Source organism: Hevea brasiliensis, chromosome 4 (genome assembly GCF_030052815.1).
Source record: "Hevea brasiliensis isolate MT/VB/25A 57/8 chromosome 4, ASM3005281v1, whole genome shotgun sequence".
Classification (NCBI taxonomy): domain Eukaryota; kingdom Viridiplantae; phylum Streptophyta; class Magnoliopsida; order Malpighiales; family Euphorbiaceae; genus Hevea; species Hevea brasiliensis.
Genome location: NC_079496.1, coordinates 5,686,369 through 5,704,448, shown reverse-complemented (window position 1 = coordinate 5,704,448; position 18,080 = coordinate 5,686,369). Strand labels below are relative to the sequence as shown.

Genomic DNA, 18,080 nt, shown 5'->3' with positions numbered 1-18,080 from the left:
ACCTCCAGCTGAAGAATCTACTTTCATGCTTAGCTTGTCCATCTTCCTTGTCAAAGCATCAAACTTAGCATTAATCATATTCATGGCATCAAGCTCAAACATACCAGCTGGTTTCTTGATCTCATTCCTCTCACAACTCCATTGGTAGTTGTTATAAGCAATTTTATCAAGAGCAGAAAAAGCTTCATCTTCAGATTTCTCCATAAGATCACCTCCAGAAGATGCATCAATTGTACTTCTAATAGCTGGTGAAACTCCACTATAAAAGTGTTGAACAAGCATCCACTTAGGAATCCCATGATGTGGACATCTCCTTTGCAAATCCTTGTACCTCTCCCATGCTTCATACAAGCTCTCATCATCTCTAGGTTTGAAAGAAGTCAGCTCATTTCTTAGCTTAGCTGTCTTGCTTGGTGGAAAATATTGAGCTAAAAATGCTTGAGAAAGTTCATCCCATGTTGTGATAGAACCCGGTGGCAATGAATGTAACCACTCTCTAGCTCAGTCCTTCAGAGAAAAAGGAAATAATCTAAGTCGAATTGCATCATCAGAAACTCCATTTATCTTCAACATATCGCTGATCTCAAGAAAGTTTGCTAGATGCACATGTGGACTTTCACTTGGATTTCCTCTAAATTGTGATTGTTGTACCATCTGACAGAGTGCAGGCTTTAGTTCAAAATTATTAGCTTCTACCCTTGGTCTTGTGATACTTGGCATGAAATCTCCAATGTTAGGATAGGCATGATCCTTCACAGAGCGGTTGTTATTGTTGTTGTTGGCCATTTCTTCTTGTAATTCCTCTTGCTCTTGTGCTCTTTCTTGTTGTTGTTGAGCTTTAATTTCAGCTTTTCTCCTTTTAGATTCTGCTCTTAAAGCTTTTGCTGTCTTTTCTATTTCTGGGTCAAAGAATAAATTGATTTCTTCACTTTTTGTCCTTCTCATAAAATAAAGCACCTGAAAAAAAACAAAATAAACAAATTCTCAAAGTAAAATGGTAAAAAGAAAATAAAATAAAATTCTCAAATTAACCAAACAAACAATTGTTCAATATCAAACAAAAAATCAAATCCCCGGCAACGGCGCCAAAAACTTGATGTGACTTATCCGCAAGTATACGGGTCATCTCAAGTAATAAAGTGATGAATCAAGTATCGTTCCCACGAGGATTTGCTGTTTGATTACCAAACTATAAATGAAGCAATTATTTGGGCTAATGATTAATGAATAAATGGTAAATGTAAATGAGCAAGGTAAATTGATTAATCTAATTGAAATGAGTAAGGAGCAAACAAATAAATTCTAATTCTAGTTTGCAATTAAACTAAATTAACAATGGGTAATTTAAATGAAAGTCTAATTATGGTAAAAGTGATTCCAGAGTTGGGGGTTTATGCATAAATTAATTGGGATTTATCTTGGGCATTCAAATTTTTAGGGAAAAAATAGAGTTTGAAGGAAATTGATTCTAAACTCCTTTGATATCTTTTTCAAGCAAACCAAAGTGTGTTCTAAAATAACCAAACCTACTTTCGTATGTTATTTGATTACTTTAAAACCCATTAAGTTTTGTAACCAATAATTAATTCCTCTTAAAATCCTAGTTTATTTCTAAATCTAGGTGATTTTTAAGTTCCAATCCTTGATTATCTATCAATGACTTTCACCTTTCGGTCCTTCAATCAAAGATTAATACAATACCCAATGGGTACCAATATTAGGCAAGTAAATCAAGTACATAAGGAAGGAATCAAAACTCATATTTATGTAAAATAAGGAAACACCCAGTCCAAATCCACAAATTAATCTAAAACATATTTCCCAACTCTGAAATCTAAAGAGTTTACTCATTCATAATGGTATTTACAAGAAATATTGAAGGAAAAGTAAAGAAAAATATGATAAAAGGACTAAAATAGAAAAACCTAGGTAAAAGAACCAAAATCTCTGGTTTCTGGAGCTCCAAAACTGGTGCAGCAGCTCCTCCCCAAAAGAGAATGGCGTCTCCTCTCTCTCTCTATTAAATTTTCTTTCCTTTTTGTCTTTCCTCTCCTTCCTCTTTGAGCAAAAATAAGGAAATGATGAATTTATATTGTTCCAAAAAGTTGTCCTAAAAGTAAATAAGAGCCAAGGAGTGGGTAGGAAATGAGGTGTAAAATTATCTAAGCCAGCAGCATCTTTCACGTTAGGCGATGCAGCAGAGTTCGGTTTAACCCTAAGCGGCTAGCAAATTTCGACTTCAGTCGCTGCATGCTTAAGGTTAAGCAGACCTTCAGCAAATCTCGACAGACTTAGAGTAAAATGGACTTTTCTGCTCATGCTTGACTTGTGCTGCACCTTAAGCACTGCCACTTTACCCTAAGCATGATCTTAAGCAAAGTTTCAAGTAAATTTCGGCTGGTTTGCTCTTTTAAGGCTTGATTTCTTCAACTTTCCTCCATGCTTAAAGAATTCCAAATTTCTTCAAATCACTTCCTAATGCACTCATTGATCCTCGATTTGCTACAAAAACCTATCAAAAACAACAAAATTACAAAAATCAAATATAAAGTATTTAAATTTAACAAATAAGTTAAAATAAAGCTAAAAACATAAAATATACTAAAATATAAGGGCAAAATGGATGCAAAACTACCCTAAAATACCTATATGAAATGAGTGTAACATCTGGCCGATCCGTATACTGACCCAAATCCTAGTATCGGTTCGGCCCATAAATTGGGTCTTGACAACATCCATCTATTAGGATTTTTTTTTTAATTTTTGAATGTATATATATTTAAAAATTACTATATTGTAATTTTAAATAATATGTCTATTGGATGGATGCATCCATCTAAGCCCTTCCCTTATCTAATTTGTGTTTATTATTTTTTTCCTTCTAAACAAAATTTTGCCACATCACTTGTATTTTGCGTTGTGGACTGGTAACTCTTTCAAAGTTTTCAAGTTACAGCTCTACTTATTCTAGCTTGTTCGTTTCATCCGCCTCACCTTACATCGAACCCGACAGACATCAACCATGAAGGTACTTGTGGCCGTGAAGCGAGTCGTCGATTATGCTGTGAAGATCAGAGTAAAACCCGACAAGGTAAATCACCATCTCCTTCTTTAATAACTCCAGAAACACCCAATCTTACTTTTTTATAGATATATATAATTTATTTCTTTGTTTGTTTAGAGCGGAGTAGAGACGCAGAATGTTAAGATGTCAATGAACCCATTTTGTGAGATTGCTTTGGAAGAGGCTCTCCGGATCAAGGAGGCGGGATTGGCATCCGAGGTTGTCGCTGTGAGTATGGGTTCGGCGCAGTGTGTTGATACGCTGCGAACCGGTCTAGCCATGGGCGCTGATAGAGGGATTCACGTGGAAGCTACAGGAGCTTTGTATCCGCTTACTGTGGCTAAGGTTTTGAAAGCGCTTGTGGAAGTGGAGAAACCCCGGCTGATTATTATGGGGAAACAGGTTCGTTTTAATTTCTCTAATTTTATGATTTGGGTTTTGAGAAATCTGAAATTTTTGTGTTGGATTTGTAACTCTTCTCTAATAGATTGTTTTTTGTTTAGGCCATTGACGATGATTGCAATCAAACAGGGCAAATGGTGGCAGGGTTGCTAGGTTGGCCTCAGGGGACATTTGCTTCTAAGGTGAGTCAGATATATGCTATCATTTATTTGGCAAACTCGAATATGATTGTCCTCTATTATGATTTCATTTTTTTTTTTTTTTATCATCTGTTTCATTGATATGGTTTTTGTGCTTCTATCTGTTTGAGCATCTTGTGCGAGCCTTAAGATTTGTTTTGTTGCGAGCCTTATGGCATTGCTGTGAGAGCTGATGTAGAGTAGAGGTAGAATAGTGCAGGTTTTGCATACTTTTCAAAATGTTTAGCGGAGTGTAAATTCTTCTTAGAGGAGACTGATGATGTCAATTGTGGACAATTACAACACAATCAAAGGAGAACAAGAAGTTTGATGACTTTAATGCATACATGTAAATTTGGCAATACTTAATGTTTTAAGCGAATACTTATAGAATCAGTAATGCATAAGTAGTGCAGAGGGAAGCTTGTAACTAGGCAATGATGGAGAAGAAACTCTAGTGGTGAGAGAGATTTTGAAGTGGATCTACTGATTTTTTAAAATGGATGATCATTATAATTGCTGTCAAAACTTAAGAAATATCACTTTACCTTTATTAACAAGACTGCAAATTTTCAACATCTTGGTTGTCTTTATTGCATTTATATAAAATATTGTGGAACTAGATTGTAAAAGAATTAGGGATTTTAGGGCTTGAACCACTTTTTAAGGTTTTGGTGTCAATGTGGAAGGATCCAATTGGTTTTAAATTTGAATATTTCCTTGTTAAATTGAGCTCATCATAGGTTTAAGAAGTGTCGGCTGTTATTACTGGCTGATGTTGTATATGGGGCTTCTATTCTCCCTTTCACGGGTTCTTTCTTGGTTTCTCCCTCCCTCTCTGGTTCAGTTTTTTCCAGTGACTCACTGCTGTTATCTAGTAGGTTTTGCTTGACAGGGAGAAACAACTAGCAACTGTAGAAAGAGAAGTGGATGGTGGTCTTGAGACTTTGTGTTTAGACTTGCCTGCAGTAATCACGTAAGTTAATTGATCCCTGTGTTCTTTTATGGTCAATTGCTTTTCACTTGCTGATGTGGTTGAGCACATCCCAGAAAATACAGCCTTAAGTGCCGACTGCTATAGCGTGTGAAAAATGTCCTGCTAATTATGTGAATAGTTCTTACAACTGTAATGCCACCATGGAACTTATTGTATTATCCAATAAATACAACTACTTGAACTATTAAATAAAGTACTAAAAAAATTCTTAGCATACACAACATTTCCAGGATAAATAAGTGGTTAATATAACCTGAAAAAAAGTATTTTTGTTTGATTTTTTTGCTAGCTTATGTTGCATCAAGCAAGCTAAAAGATTATGCCAGTGGGTGCATGCTACTAAAATATTGTGCACTAATACCAAATTTTTGGCTTGTGTTTCAACTGGATGTCTTCTCTTGTTCTGATGGCTTCTAGTTCTGACTCTTCTTATGCAGCACTGATTTGAGACTGAACCAACCAAGGTATGCAACACTGCCAAACATCATGAAGGCAAAATCCAAGGTCATCAAAAAGTACACACCACAGGAGTTGAATGTGGAAATTAAATCTGATTTAGAGGTCATTGAAGTCACGGAACCTCCCAAGAGAAAAGCTGGGGTTATTGTTTCTTCGGTGGATGAATTGATTGACAAACTTAAAAATGAGGCTCATGTCATTTGATTATTCAGTAGTTTGACTAATTTCTCATTGAAATGGTATGTGCTAATTCTTCAAGGTTTCCAAACAGTAAATAACCGTATATATGCTTCCAGCTGAATAAGAATAATTTATTTCGAGGCAAAGCTGAATAAATTGAAATTAGTTGAATGGATTCTTTTCCTCTTGCTCTTTATCATTTCTGCCATAATTGACAAAAAAATAACTATTTATTATATCTTGGCCAGAGTACTCTGCTGTTGTCCAAGCTTTATCTTTTTTTTTTTATTATTTTTAAATTTGAAAGCGCAATACAACTTTGCATTAAAAGGCCCGAGGGCCATCTGCCAATGAAAGATTATGCAATTCTAAAGGCGTAGCAGTTAGCCAGTTACAAGGGAGTTTATCCTCCATATATAACTTTGCTAAGCAGTTTGCCACTCTGTTTGCCTCCCGTTTCACCTTTGACAATGAGACCTGACTGATGGAAGAAATTAGAGCTCTGATTGAAAGGATCAGTGCTTGAATGGTCCAGTCCACTTTCTGGATTGGAAGGTGAATAGCTGAAATAACTATTGATGAATCTGATTCCATTATCGCTGATGACACTCCCATATTAACCGCTAACTTATGAGCTGCCAGCACTGCTCTTGCCTCGCTGCTAAGGAGGAGGAACATGGAACTTTTTTAACTATCCCATCAAAAATATTTCCTGTGTAATTTAGCATGACCACTGCAATCACTGCCACCTGGGATCCCGCTTTTCATGCTGCATCAGAATTGAATTTTAGAGTTCCTCTAGATGGAGGGGACCAACTATTCGAGAGAATATGCCTATTAAAATTCCTTGAACAATTGGACCGTGGCTCTCTGACTTTATGCAATTGTGCTATGCATTTTGCTATAAGACCAGCTGCCATCAAAGGATTAGGATCTAAATGATCAAAGATAGCCCTGTTTCTCCCTTTCCATATAAACCAGCAAGAAATGTTTAAGATTTTGTCATTCGACTGCTCAGTCACTACTTCGTTATTCCACTTCTGTAGCTTTAAACGGTAAATGAGTAAGGTTGCTATCAACAGGTGAAATACTATTTAGTTGATAGACATTGAGATTATTTATTAGTTAATAATTTTTGTTTTTTGATAATTATATTAATTAGTATCTAACGAAAATTATTATTTAACTTTTTACGTTTATTATTATTATTATTCACAAGTCGATCACAGGAATTTAAAAAATATATTAATTAATTATTAAAATTTGATTCCATCAGGATATTTCGACACTTACATCTAGCTCTATTTTAACATCTAACAATAAGAGAAGAGCTTCACTGATTTACAGTAAAAATAGAATGTCAGATCAAAACTTGTTGATTTGAAGGGGTTAATATGAAAAGGCAGAGAAATTGAAGGATGAATAATATAATTACAGTAATTCACCTCATCCGTAAGGGGTATATTGTGGTCCTCCAAAAACGACGCGGCGGCACGCAACCCAATCATGAGTGATTCCTTCCACGTGCTCTAAATCTGTTGGACATTCTTTTACCATGCCTCTACGGTATGTCAGCCCCCCAAATTCAACTTCCAAAAAACGTTACTAATTTCTTCTCATCATTGTTTCCAGAAAAAAAGGGGGGAAAAAAATCCAAATCCCTAATCCCTTCTATAAGACATGGATTCATTAGAGGGCGATTGTTGCTGGGATTTTCTTGATTATAACTTTATCGAGGAAACCACGACGTCTTCTGATTTATTGTGGCCTAATAATCACAGGTATTTTATTTATTTTTTCGTTTATTAAATGCTTTCAATCTTAATATTTATTTTTCAATTTAGGGCTTTATTTTATAGCTCAATCATGGATTTTTTTTTTTTCAGCTTAATCATGGATTTACTTATACGATTTCATTTATCATTGATTTTTGTTGCATGTAAATTAATCCATCGATCTAGTTTTTTGTGCATTAATTTTCCTTTACCGGATTCTATTGTGGTTTTCACTTCACATAATTGAAGAAGAAAGAGCAGAAATATCAAAAAGTTTAGAAATTTATGATATATGATCTGCTTGCAAGCAACGATATATGACATTTTTGTCCATTGTGCTTTTCAGTGTTAGCTGGGTGATTATGATTTTGTTTTTTTATTTGATCTGATTCGCTGATGTTTGCAGTGTTGGTCTGGATATTGCTTTTTCATCTGGTGGTGCTGCATCGCAAGAAAAACAATGCTCACGAAAGAGGTATCATTTTGCATTTGCATATCCCTAATTGCATGATTTAGTGGTACGAATATTTTTATGGAACACATTAGGCTGTTAATTCTTTATTTTAATTTGAGAACTTCGCATCCTGTTTTGTTGGATTATGTCTGGGTACATGACATGATGAATCACAAGGCTCCTTGCAGTTTCTGATGTCTATTGTTATGTGCTGTGTTTGGCAATAAACTTTTAAAAGATTGTCTCATAACTGAATCACACTTTTGAAATTTTGGCAAATAAGACTTGTTAAAACTTTTTTCCTAGTTTCTCAAAAGAAAAGGGAAAAAAATGCAGTCACTAGTTGCAGTGCCAATCTATAGTTTTTCACATCTTTTCTTTTAAATCCAGTAGAGCCTTTTTTCTTTTTTTATAAATTTTGGTGTTTTCATCCAGTAATATTGCTGCAGATAATCTTGGGAATGATAAAGTTAAAAATATGTGATGCTGCCCATTTATATTTGGGTTTTAGTTAGCAAATGACCTAGTTTTTCTCTGCTAGTAATGAAATGTTCTTTTAACGTCATTCTGTGATGAGGTTTCATGATAATTTCTCTGTTAATAATATACAGGGGATGCAGTGATTCTTGCAGCAAGCCAGTGACCAAAGCTTGCCGTGAGAAGTTGAGGAGGGAGAAGTTAAATGACAGGCATGCTTCTTGTTGGATCTGATTATTTATATCATCGCTTGTTTTGCTTTTGAATAAGGCATTTTTAGCTAAAGTATACAAATGAATGCAACTAATATAAAAAACGTAATTCATACAGAAATCTAGAGTGTTTTAGTAAGGTAAAAGTAATTTTATGTAATTATGTTCATAAATTTGTTGAAAGTGATGCTACCAATGTGCTGCTACAATGGGAGCTTTGACCTCATTTTTGCCATTTCATTATAGAAATAAGTTAATGGGTGTATTTTGACAGGATGGATTTATCATGAATGCAGGTTCCAGGATCTGAGCTCTGTTTTGGAGCCTGGGAGACCTGCTAGAACTGACAAAGCTGCAATACTTGATGATGCTATTAGAATTCTAACTCGATTGAAAACTGAAGCTCAGGAGCTCAAAGAAACTAATGAAAAGCTACTGGAAGAAATAAAAAGTCTAAAGGTAGTCATTTCCAAAGCATATTGAAGTGTAGTGGCACCTTTTTTTTTTAAAGCAGTTTCTTTGCTGTACAAAAATATGATAAACTGATACCGATTAGACTGTGATTTAGTATTATTTTGTTCAAGTTGGTTGATGCTTCAGGGTACTTACCATGGATAAGGTTATTGTTATGAGTACTATCTTTTGAAGTTTTTTGGCCTTGCAACAGGCTGAGAAGAATGAGCTTCGTGAAGAGAAACTCACACTGAAGGCACATAAAGAAAGGATGGAGCAACAATTGAAGGTTATGGCTGTTCCATCTTCTGGATTCATGCCAGCGCATCCAGCAGCCTATCATGCTGGAGTGAACAAGATGGCTGTTTTTCCGAGCTATGGTCTGATGCCAATGTGGCAATTACCTCTAGCTGCTCGTGATACATCCCTTGACCATGAGCACTGGCCCCCTGCTGCATGATTTCTTTAATTCTTTTTTTTTTCTTCTCTCTCTCTCTCTCTCTCTCTCTCTCTTCTCTTTTCCAGTTATTAATGTCAAAAATTAGATGTTTTGTTCTAGATTTGTCTTACAATTTTTGTCAAGTTCAATTGTAAATATAACTCTTTTTTTCCGCCAACTGATTTTGACATTTAACTAGCGGCTAATGCATTTTTGGGAATTGACAAGAAATGTGGTTAGACGGCAGTTTTTTTCTGAAATGATTCATTTAATATCTGCTGTTGATGGTTGATCTTGAAGTACACATTCCTAGAATATGGACTTTTTCAAGCTGACATCTCTTATGTGGCAGATCTTTGAATGCAGCCATCTGGAATTGATGTTAACTAGTTGTGAATTATATTTTTATATTTCGAAAGGATGTACATGGTATTGAATATTGATCCTTTTGTCTAAGAAATGATTTGGACCTCAAGGTTCGCTTGCAGGTATTTTACTCTCAAGTGAAGCAACTCTCTGTATCTTGGTCTCCTTTTGCTCATTATAGCTGGAATAAGATTGATCTTGTGATTTGCTGTGACTCTGTTGATCTTCTTTGCCCCACAACAGCAAGTATAAGCCGATGATTACAACAGCAGCCCCCAGTATACTGCACATTTTGAACATTTTAGTACTTCATGAGCTTGTAAGTGTATTTAGTGATTCTAATTTTAAATTACCTGCCCAGGTACAGTTTTTCACCAAGAACAAAGTATGCGAAAATTGCTACTAATATTGTTGAAATGGGATTGAACATGGTAACAAAAACTGGTCCTTTTACGTCTGTGCACCACAGCTGAATGAAAACTATTAAACCAGAGACCACCACTGCCTGCCATTTATTATTCAGTTAAGATTAGGAATTAATATTGTCAAGAATCCAACATAAAAACACTGGTTAATCCCTACTTACACCATAAACAGTGGACCAGAAATCAATATTGTATCCGATTAACCAAGCTGCTTTTCTACGTTCCACAATCAGTGTAAAGAAAGCTGATTGTGCAGCCCCAACGAAGCTCATCCATGTGGTCAGCGACAGTTGAGCAGGATACCTTTTCAGGGTGAATGCCTGAATTTTAATAAAAATTAGCAACATATATATCAGCATAAACATTCGTTTTAATCTGCTTAGTTACTTGGAGCAGATTCTGATAATTAAGATGAAAGTTATGAGTGCAGTCTAGAGTTAAACCTGCATAATATACCACATAGACCAAAAAATGCAGCTTGCAACAGCAAGTATCGAACCCTTCAACCAGCTCTCATGGTTGCTACTAGCCTTTCGATGAATATGAATTAGAGGATGCCAAAGATTTTCTACGATAGGACCTTTATAAAATGTCATAGTCATTACACCAGCCAAGGAAACCAAGGTCCCAAGAACTTTTGCTTTTCCACGAGGATTTCCAAGATCAAGACCTTCCAACCTGCACGCATAATACATTAATTAACTGTAGTTGAATGTATATGTATATTCCACAATTTAGAAGTATTGATATTAATTAACCTTAATGCAACTGCGATTGTGAAGGTCAAGGACGCTATGGTGTTAACCATTGATGCAACAAAAGTTGGAGAGGTGCATCTCAAGCTTGCAAAATACATGTTGAGAGTCAAACCCACCCTGTCATCATTGAACACACTGTAAACTTACTCTTCTTAGTTATCCAGGTGAATGCGTGTGTGTCGTTAATTACCCCAGGAGAGAGAGGATGAATATCTCCACAAAAAGAGCTATCGTCAGCTTTGGACGCTGTTTTCTGCAGGAGAAACAAAACAGAAGGAAAGAGGTGAACACTAAACACAACATCAGCAATTTCATATAAATTGCATTAATTATTATACCTTTCAAGAAAATAGGCAAAAGGGAGCATCACTAGGCCGGCGACAATGTGTCGATAAGTTACGTAGACATAAGGATTCATCCCATGTTCGAAGGAAGCTTCAGTGATGAAGTAGAGAAAAGTATAGCCAATCTGAGCAAGAACCATGAGCAGGTGTGGCTTGAACCTCCTGTAAAGGTCCCCAAATGTGAATGCCATCAATGCCATTAACGTTAACGTTTCTTTTTCCCTTCTTCACATTGGAGAAAAGAGCACAATCTGTGTATTGATATAGAAGAAGGATGAGTTGGGTTTTGATTCTTGTGGCATGTTGCTGTCAGTATCATGTTCTAAATCAAATTCCCTTAGAATGACTTTGATGTTTGTGCAGATATGAAAGAAAAAGAAGAAAATATTCTCTTAAATGGTTGCTTAATCACTCACTAAATCAATATTATAATATTCTGTGAATGCCATTAACTAAACATCTGTGTTTAATGAAACAGAGAAGACCTGTCAAGAATTATCCCGCAGCCATTAATGGACTGTTAATTAAGATCTGTGCCATGCAGAAGACAAAGATGAGAAGAAACAGGGACAGAGAGCATAAAGAGAGGAGATTCAGCGAGAGAAATTAGAGAAGATGAATTTGAATTCGATTAATCTTCAGTGAATGAATCACAACTCAAATTTAGATATCTTCCTATCAAAAAAAAGAAAAAAAAAAAACTACAATTCAGATATCTATATTAACAACGAAAAGATATCACTTATGTAACAAACTAACGCACTAACAGCTCACTTATGTAACAAACTAACGCACTAACAGCTCACTTATGTAACAAACTAACGCAGGCATGGCACGATGAACCACTGTGTTAAGAAACGTGGAGAACTTTTTTTTTTTTTTTTTTTTCAGAAGTGGAGAACTTGAAAGAAGAAAAAAATGGGAAGTTGAGAACATAGATCCAGACTTTTATGTACCAAAAAAATATTTCTAACAAAAAAAAATATTTCTAGTTATTAATCTAATAATATTTTTTTTATATGATAAATGGATATTAAGTATTTGTTTGATTTGACAGTTGAATGCACTAGTTGTAGTTGATGACAAATTATAAGGAATATATCCACATTATATGTTTAACTATTAAAATAATTAATTAATAAAAATATATACTATATTATTTATTTATAATTATTAATTTATTATACAACATTTAAAATGTAATTATTTTTTAAATATACATATAAATGAACAATATAATTATTATATTTATAATATTTTATATTTATTTTTATTTATTATAATCTTAAATAATTTATAGGTATAAAAATTTATTTTAAAGAAAAAAATTATAATTAATAAATTTTTTATAAAAATAATATGATCTAAATAAAAAATAAAATAAAATCAGTGGATATCTCATAAATTGTTTATGAACTATTAGCTTTTTAATATTTTTAAAAATACTGGATACTCACAAAACACACAATAAATTGATTATTCTTTGAAAAAAATTTTGTTAAAATATATATATATATATATATATATATATATATATATATATATATATATATATATATTAGCCGGATAAAAGAAAAGATTTTTTTTTTTAAAACTCGGAAATTTTAGATAAATTATCAAATTCCCTAAAGTGCTAAAAAAAAAAAAACTATGTACAGAAGCCCTGAAATAGTAAAATCTTTATGAGAAGAATAAGAAGCTTCTTATTCTTAACCATATCTCCCTATTTCTTTTGCTTTCTTTAAATAATGCAAATGGCGAGTGAGGGGGGCACCTTTACGCTTATCTCATGGAGGAATTATTAATTCGTGCGTCCTCATAACGTCTGAGAATACAGGTTGCATCACAGAATGATTCTATTGAGAATGGGTTTCAGAATATTATATATTCGTTATACGTTATGCTACCAACTAAAAGGATTCTTAATCGCTTTCTGGTCCACAAGTACAGTATATAAATTCTAATAAAGATTCTGAAGCTTGTAATATATCTTCATTTCAGAAAAATAAACTTTGCATGCTTACAGTGATGGGTGAAGAGTTGCTCTTGTAAAGAATGATATACCTCAGGTCCCTTGAATTCAACACCTTTGTAGCTTCTACAATCTTTGCAAGGAACGGACAAAAAACCAGAGTTTGTTTTAAGGTATCTGCTGATATACAAAACCGAAGAGTACTCGTACTCTGTTATATATAATTAGCAAATCAAGCACCTATTGCTCACACCTTAAAAAAATACAGTGCCATTTGCCATCAATCACAAGAAATTATGTTGGGTGCCATCATGCATGCACTAGCATTTGCCATTTGCTTTAGTGATAAGATTTGCTTTAGTGAAAAAAGCCAAAAATAAAAAATATTTGCTTTAGTGTTAACTGGTTTCGCTTTCTATAATTGAGTACTTTATTTTTGTGACTGATTTAAAGAAAGAATTTCTGAGTGCATAGATTGAGTGGGGGATAGACCTTGCATGTAAAACTGACCTTGCATATATATTAAGGTGAATTTTGAGGTTTATTTTTAATTTTAATTCTGGGATAAAGCTTGGGCTGTACCTGTTCTTTGGAGGAAAGCCCAAATCAGAAAGAAATCATAAACTTAGCCCAATCTGGTATCAAGAAACTCTCTTTCTCCTGATGTGATTGATTCCCGACTTGCTACGGTTGCCAACTCTCAATTGCATGTGCCCATAACTTTTTTCTGAATTGTTTTCCCAGATGCAATTAGGTACTCATACGCGTATACCAAAAAAAAATTAATTTATTAAGTTGTGTCATTTCTTGCTATAGAATATGATTTCCTTGCTAGTTCGTGCTCTATCTTTCCATTGTGAGCTTTATCATTTATGGATGTACAGAATTACACTTCTCGCTGTTATAACACAAACCCCGTGTTTGGGAAAGTGGAAGCTGAGTGGGAAATAAAAGGTGGCATCACATTTCACTATCCATTTTCTTTAAAATATGACATAAGATTTCTTGGTCGCAAATGATTCCAACTAGACTAAGATCAAGGTGGCTCATAGTAAGAAAATTAAAGAAGAGAGTAGGTAGCGGACAAGATAGTTGAACTTTTTATTTTTTTATAGCAGGGTCGGTGATGATAGAGAGCCAATGACCTAAAGAGAAAATATGATAATTGGCAAAAAGAACTGATTGTTCAGCTATTGGAGCAAACATACGTCCAGAAACAGCCCTTCCCTCGTATGATCATATGCTTGTTTCAGTAAACAATTCCAGGCATGTCTTGCCAACACCATGACAGGACGGCAAAACAACCTTTTTGGAAGAAAATGTGCAACATTTGTGGTTACAATCCTTTTCATTCAAGCATATGACAATTCCAGATGCATATTAAAATGTTGTGGGAGTGTCATCAATTGGATACAATTAGCTTTCCCTTTTCACAAAACAGAAAAAGAATAATCCAAATGAAAAAAAAAATTGAATATGGTTATGCTATTCTTCTTTTTTCCTTTTGTATTGACAACGTAGAATGATGAAAATTTCTATGACATAGCCATTAATCCATTCAAGAAATTGTCTAACCTGCAGCCAGTAGCCATAACATAATTAGAGATGATATTGCAATGGTTATCCAGCTCAAAAAGGCCAAAGCAATTGAAAATTGGTACTTTTCGCATTCGCTTAAATAACTACAATGTTTGACATCATCAAACAGGAGCACTGTGATGCCCGCCGAGGCAGAAGCTGCAGCAAGAGACAGCGTTGCTGTTACCTGTCGAAAATGTTGTAAAACATATTGCTGTCAAATTTGATAATCATAATAACACAGAACCCTTTCTGATTTAGTGACCCAAAAAGGATTAACAATAAAAGGTTTTATGGAGGCTGACCCAATCTCCCACTACGAAAAGGCTGACCAAGATAGAATTGTGGAGAACCTTCTTCTGGATCAAGGCATATGCATCTAATAATGCAAGTCCAAAGCTCCATATGACTTGCAAACCCATTGAAGCTATAAGGTAGCTGTCAAAAAAAAAAAAAAACATTTCCTCCCTTAGGGCTTTGCCCTTTATGAGTTATGACAGGTCTCACTAAAAGAAAACAAGAATAAGAACTGGCATAGCTGCTAATAAGTTGAGTGGAGGTGGAGTACTGATTCTGTAATCTGATACATTATAATCTATGTTTTAACACTTCTCTTGCCAAAGATGCTCGTTTGTGCAGTGATTTTAACAAATTGTATAATTATGATATACAGTTTTAAGGCCAATATTTTTCACTGTAGAATGGCCACATACAAAATATGATTCAGTAATTGGTAGGCCATGCCTAAGAGTACTACCAACATTTAACAAGATAGGATGAAGACCACCAATATGAAGTAAAATTCAGTGTATTACAGATAAGATGGCACAGAAACAAAGGCCAAGTGAAAAGGTTAAAGCATTATAAGGACATAACAGCATAACTAGAAAGGGAATGAATTTACTTCTGAAATTTCATTGAAAAGTAAAAAAGTGTCAAGTAAGAGTCAACTAGAAAACATTGCAGTCACAAAGTGCAAATCCAGCAGAACTTCAACTGTTTGGAGCAGATATCATTAAGTATAAAAATTCATGTGTTAAACCATTTAGTTTTGTGATGAAAACTTCCAATCATGTGTGATTATGAGAACCGGTATTGACTAATTACTCAATAAGTTGAAAATAAGACTAAACTGTCATAAAAATAAACTGGAGATGCATTTAAACAATCAAAAGCAGCATGTGCATTCAACATTATTTGTTACTTTGGCTTCAGAGTTTTTGGCATCCTTTTTGTATTCTTTTGGACTTGGTGAATCACTAATTAGGTTCAAGACTTAGGAATGCTGGTGCAGCTCAGGCATGTATCACATCAAGATTAAAGGCTTCAGTTTGCAAAAACATATATGTTTGTCCTACTCTAGTCTGTAAAAAAAATTTTAACAGTTCACTAGGCAGATTATAAGACAACATGGAAGATTATTGTCACTATAGTTAGTTCTACTCAAACAGAATTTCAAACAGAAAAGGTCAAATACACACTAGATGGGATCTGCACACCCATAAAACCAATGTGGGAGTTGTTACTACAAGTAAACAACGGCACAAACTACTGGAGATTGATTACATCCATATACACCATGGAAACAGCCCCAAGTACAATGCCAAACGAAGCACAACATCAATTTCAATAAGAAATCATATTCAGACACCCTGCTACCATAAATCTAAAATGTAAAAAGACACTCTATTGGCAGTTAAAATATTCAGTTTGCAAGACTCAGGTTTTCACCGAGACAATGACACTTACTTTAAGGGGGAACAAATTAGGAACACAGAGTGGTCACCAATTCATTCATGTTGTATTGGTATTACAATAAATGAGATAAATAGGAAGTGATTTGGTTGCTGTCAAAAGTCAGAGTCAGTGCTAAAATTTCAAGTAAAAAGTTGATTCATAATTTTTTTTTTTTTCATAAGAATATGGACATTTCCTCGAGATGAAGCTAATTCTACTTTATCTTACTGAATAAAACATAGTCAAGGCAATAATTATGCATCTTAAATCATGCCAAAATGGTTATTGAAACCCAAAAGCTGATTGCTTGAATCAATTTCTTCTAATATAATTTCTTTTTAATTTAGTATTAGATTTTTAATTTTAAAATACCAAACTTAGATCCTAATGATCCGTAATTAATGGAGCAGGAGCACATCTGAATTCCAAAGCAGCTGAAACATTGCAGAGGAGATATTGATAAAATATATATGTATATATATATATATAGGCGGCCAAGATAAAATAATACCAGAAAGCAGTGAAATTAAAGAAGGTGGACGCGGTGGCCATGGCCGTAATTGAGCCGGCTGCAAAAATACACTGTGAAATCCTCAAGCCAAGAGCAGTCAATGTCCCTGGAGTTCCAGCAAAATCCTTCATTTTTTCCCTTTCTGCGGCCTCCACCAAACCCAGTAAAATTCGGCTTCCTAATCAATCAATGAAATTCCCCATATCCCAAAATGACCAGAAACAAAAAAGCAAAATTCTTTCAACTCCAAAGACCAATCTTTACTGAAATTGGATGCAATCCAGGAGTAAAAAAGAGAGAACCAGAAAAATTGAACGATTGAGGAAGTAAAAAAAATAAAAAATAAAAATAAAAAAACAATATCTGGGCAAGTACAAAATTGTTAGCAAATCAAAGGATGGCAAGAGAGACAGATGGAGAAAAAGAGGAAGAAAGGACATAAAAAAGGCTGAAGGAAGAGATGATTATAAAAATTGGGGACAGGTAACAAAAGCGCACTGTTGAGAGACTTTGTAAAGCATAATATAAAATAAAAAGCAGAAATCCGCTCAAGTATCAACAGTCAACCAACTTGCATGAGCTGCTCTGCCATACATTACCTGGAAGAGTTCACGTTTATTTCGTAGAATCTGTTTTAGACCACATTTTTTGTCTGTACCTAGCTTATATTTTTCTATGCCCTAACTTAGTAATTTCCTTTATATTGCATGGAATGGTTGAATTAAAAAAAAAATACTTCATTTGGATTCTTTTTTTATGAGAATAATATTGTGTCAAAATCTTAATCTTCATTTTCTTTATTGATAATAATTTATATTTATTTCTTTAATAATAACAGAAATAAAATGAAACTATTTTAATAATAAGATTGAATCAGTTATCTGAAACTAATTTTTAAACGAATTTTGTAAAGTTAAAGAATTCCACTTTTAATCTGAACATGAAAACCGACTTATAAGAATGGCGTAGATGTTCATTTTCCAAGGGATGCATACAAAGAAATGGTTTGAAAACCACCTAGAAAATGCGAAAAATACATCATTTGTGATTTGTGAATGTGATATCATGACGCAACCCCTCTCTCATTGGTCACCAGCAAATGGGATTTCACCTAAGCTCCGTTCTCTCTACGCACCATCACTATCACTACATCTTTTGGTTACCATAAAGTAGATTCGGCCAGGGTTTACGTTGTTAGAACCAGATTGATATAGCTCAGATTGAAATTATAAGTATTTAAATAAAAATCAAATCGAATCAGAGACTATAATCTAGATTCAAATTGAGAAATTTTTTCT

The 18,080-nt window shown here is 34.2% G+C and overlaps 4 protein-coding genes and 1 non-coding gene across 5 annotated transcripts; 3 read left to right on the top strand and 2 right to left on the bottom strand.

The window, feature by feature from the left end:
- Positions 1 to 292: 292 nt before the first annotated feature.
- On the top strand, positions 293 to 399 carry LOC131179730 (small nucleolar RNA R71). The gene has a single exon (XR_009148617.1). It is a non-coding gene; the product is annotated as a small nucleolar RNA R71 (small nucleolar RNA).
- Positions 400 to 2,895: 2,496 nt separating this feature from the next.
- On the top strand, positions 2,896 to 5,452 carry LOC110661329 (electron transfer flavoprotein subunit beta, mitochondrial). Its single transcript, XM_021819916.2, has 5 exons — positions 2,896 to 3,091; positions 3,182 to 3,466; positions 3,568 to 3,648; positions 4,527 to 4,621; positions 5,080 to 5,452. The coding sequence occupies exons 1-5, from the start codon at positions 3,023 to 3,025 to the stop codon at positions 5,303 to 5,305; spliced, it is 756 nt and encodes a 251-aa protein (XP_021675608.1). The 5' UTR covers positions 2,896 to 3,022; the 3' UTR covers positions 5,306 to 5,452.
- Positions 5,453 to 6,868: 1,416 nt separating this feature from the next.
- Positions 6,869 to 9,376, top strand: LOC110661330 (transcription factor bHLH104). The gene is made up of 5 exons (XM_021819917.2): positions 6,869 to 7,062; positions 7,463 to 7,531; positions 8,122 to 8,199; positions 8,496 to 8,658; positions 8,867 to 9,376. Exons 1-5 carry the CDS (start codon positions 6,962 to 6,964, stop codon positions 9,110 to 9,112), a joined length of 657 nt encoding a protein of 218 aa, XP_021675609.1. The 5' UTR covers positions 6,869 to 6,961; the 3' UTR covers positions 9,113 to 9,376.
- A 91-nt stretch (positions 9,377 to 9,467) lies between these two features.
- On the bottom strand, positions 9,468 to 11,683 carry LOC110661331 (WAT1-related protein At5g07050). Its single transcript, XM_021819918.2, has 8 exons — positions 11,470 to 11,683; positions 10,979 to 11,235; positions 10,831 to 10,893; positions 10,641 to 10,757; positions 10,326 to 10,560; positions 10,044 to 10,202; positions 9,811 to 9,962; positions 9,468 to 9,740 (listed from the first exon to the last, which is right to left on the bottom strand). The coding sequence occupies exons 2-8, from the start codon at positions 11,182 to 11,184 to the stop codon at positions 9,563 to 9,565; spliced, it is 1,110 nt and encodes a 369-aa protein (XP_021675610.2). The 5' UTR covers positions 11,185 to 11,235; positions 11,470 to 11,683; the 3' UTR covers positions 9,468 to 9,562.
- Positions 11,684 to 14,414: 2,731 nt separating this feature from the next.
- On the bottom strand, positions 14,415 to 17,430 carry LOC110661332 (CASP-like protein 5B3). Its single transcript, XM_021819921.2, has 3 exons — positions 16,783 to 17,430; positions 14,840 to 14,972; positions 14,415 to 14,721 (listed from the first exon to the last, which is right to left on the bottom strand). Exons 1-3 carry the CDS (start codon positions 16,911 to 16,913, stop codon positions 14,527 to 14,529), a joined length of 459 nt encoding a protein of 152 aa, XP_021675613.2. The 5' UTR covers positions 16,914 to 17,430; the 3' UTR covers positions 14,415 to 14,526.
- Between the last annotated feature and the right edge of the window lie 650 nt (positions 17,431 to 18,080).

Coding starts and splice junctions, on each gene's coding strand:
- LOC110661331 (XM_021819918.2), bottom strand. CDS start 11,184: ATGGCATTGATGGCATTCACATTTGGGGACCTTTACAGGAGGTTCAAG. Junction 10,894..10,978: donor TTTGCCTATTTTCTTGAAAG/GTATAATAATTA, acceptor TTTCTCCTGCAG/AAAACAGCGTCCAAAGCTGA. Junction 10,561..10,640: donor ACAATCGCAGTTGCATTAAG/GTTAATTAATAT, acceptor TTATGCGTGCAG/GTTGGAAGGTCTTGATCTTG.
- LOC110661330 (XM_021819917.2), top strand. CDS start 6,962: ATGGATTCATTAGAGGGCGATTGTTGCTGGGATTTTCTTGATTATAAC. Junction 7,063..7,462: donor TTGTGGCCTAATAATCACAG/GTATTTTATTTA, acceptor TGATGTTTGCAG/TGTTGGTCTGGATATTGCTT. Junction 8,659..8,866: donor AAGAAATAAAAAGTCTAAAG/GTAGTCATTTCC, acceptor GCCTTGCAACAG/GCTGAGAAGAATGAGCTTCG.
- LOC110661329 (XM_021819916.2), top strand. CDS start 3,023: ATGAAGGTACTTGTGGCCGTGAAGCGAGTCGTCGATTATGCTGTGAAG. Junction 3,467..3,567: donor TGATTATTATGGGGAAACAG/GTTCGTTTTAAT, acceptor TTTTTTGTTTAG/GCCATTGACGATGATTGCAA. Junction 4,622..5,079: donor GACTTGCCTGCAGTAATCAC/GTAAGTTAATTG, acceptor CTTCTTATGCAG/CACTGATTTGAGACTGAACC.
- LOC110661332 (XM_021819921.2), bottom strand. CDS start 16,913: ATGAAGGATTTTGCTGGAACTCCAGGGACATTGACTGCTCTTGGCTTG. Junction 14,973..16,782: donor TTTAATTTCACTGCTTTCTG/GTATTATTTTAT, acceptor TTTTTTTGACAG/CTACCTTATAGCTTCAATGG. Junction 14,722..14,839: donor TTTTCGTAGTGGGAGATTGG/GTCAGCCTCCAT, acceptor CATTTTCGACAG/GTAACAGCAACGCTGTCTCT.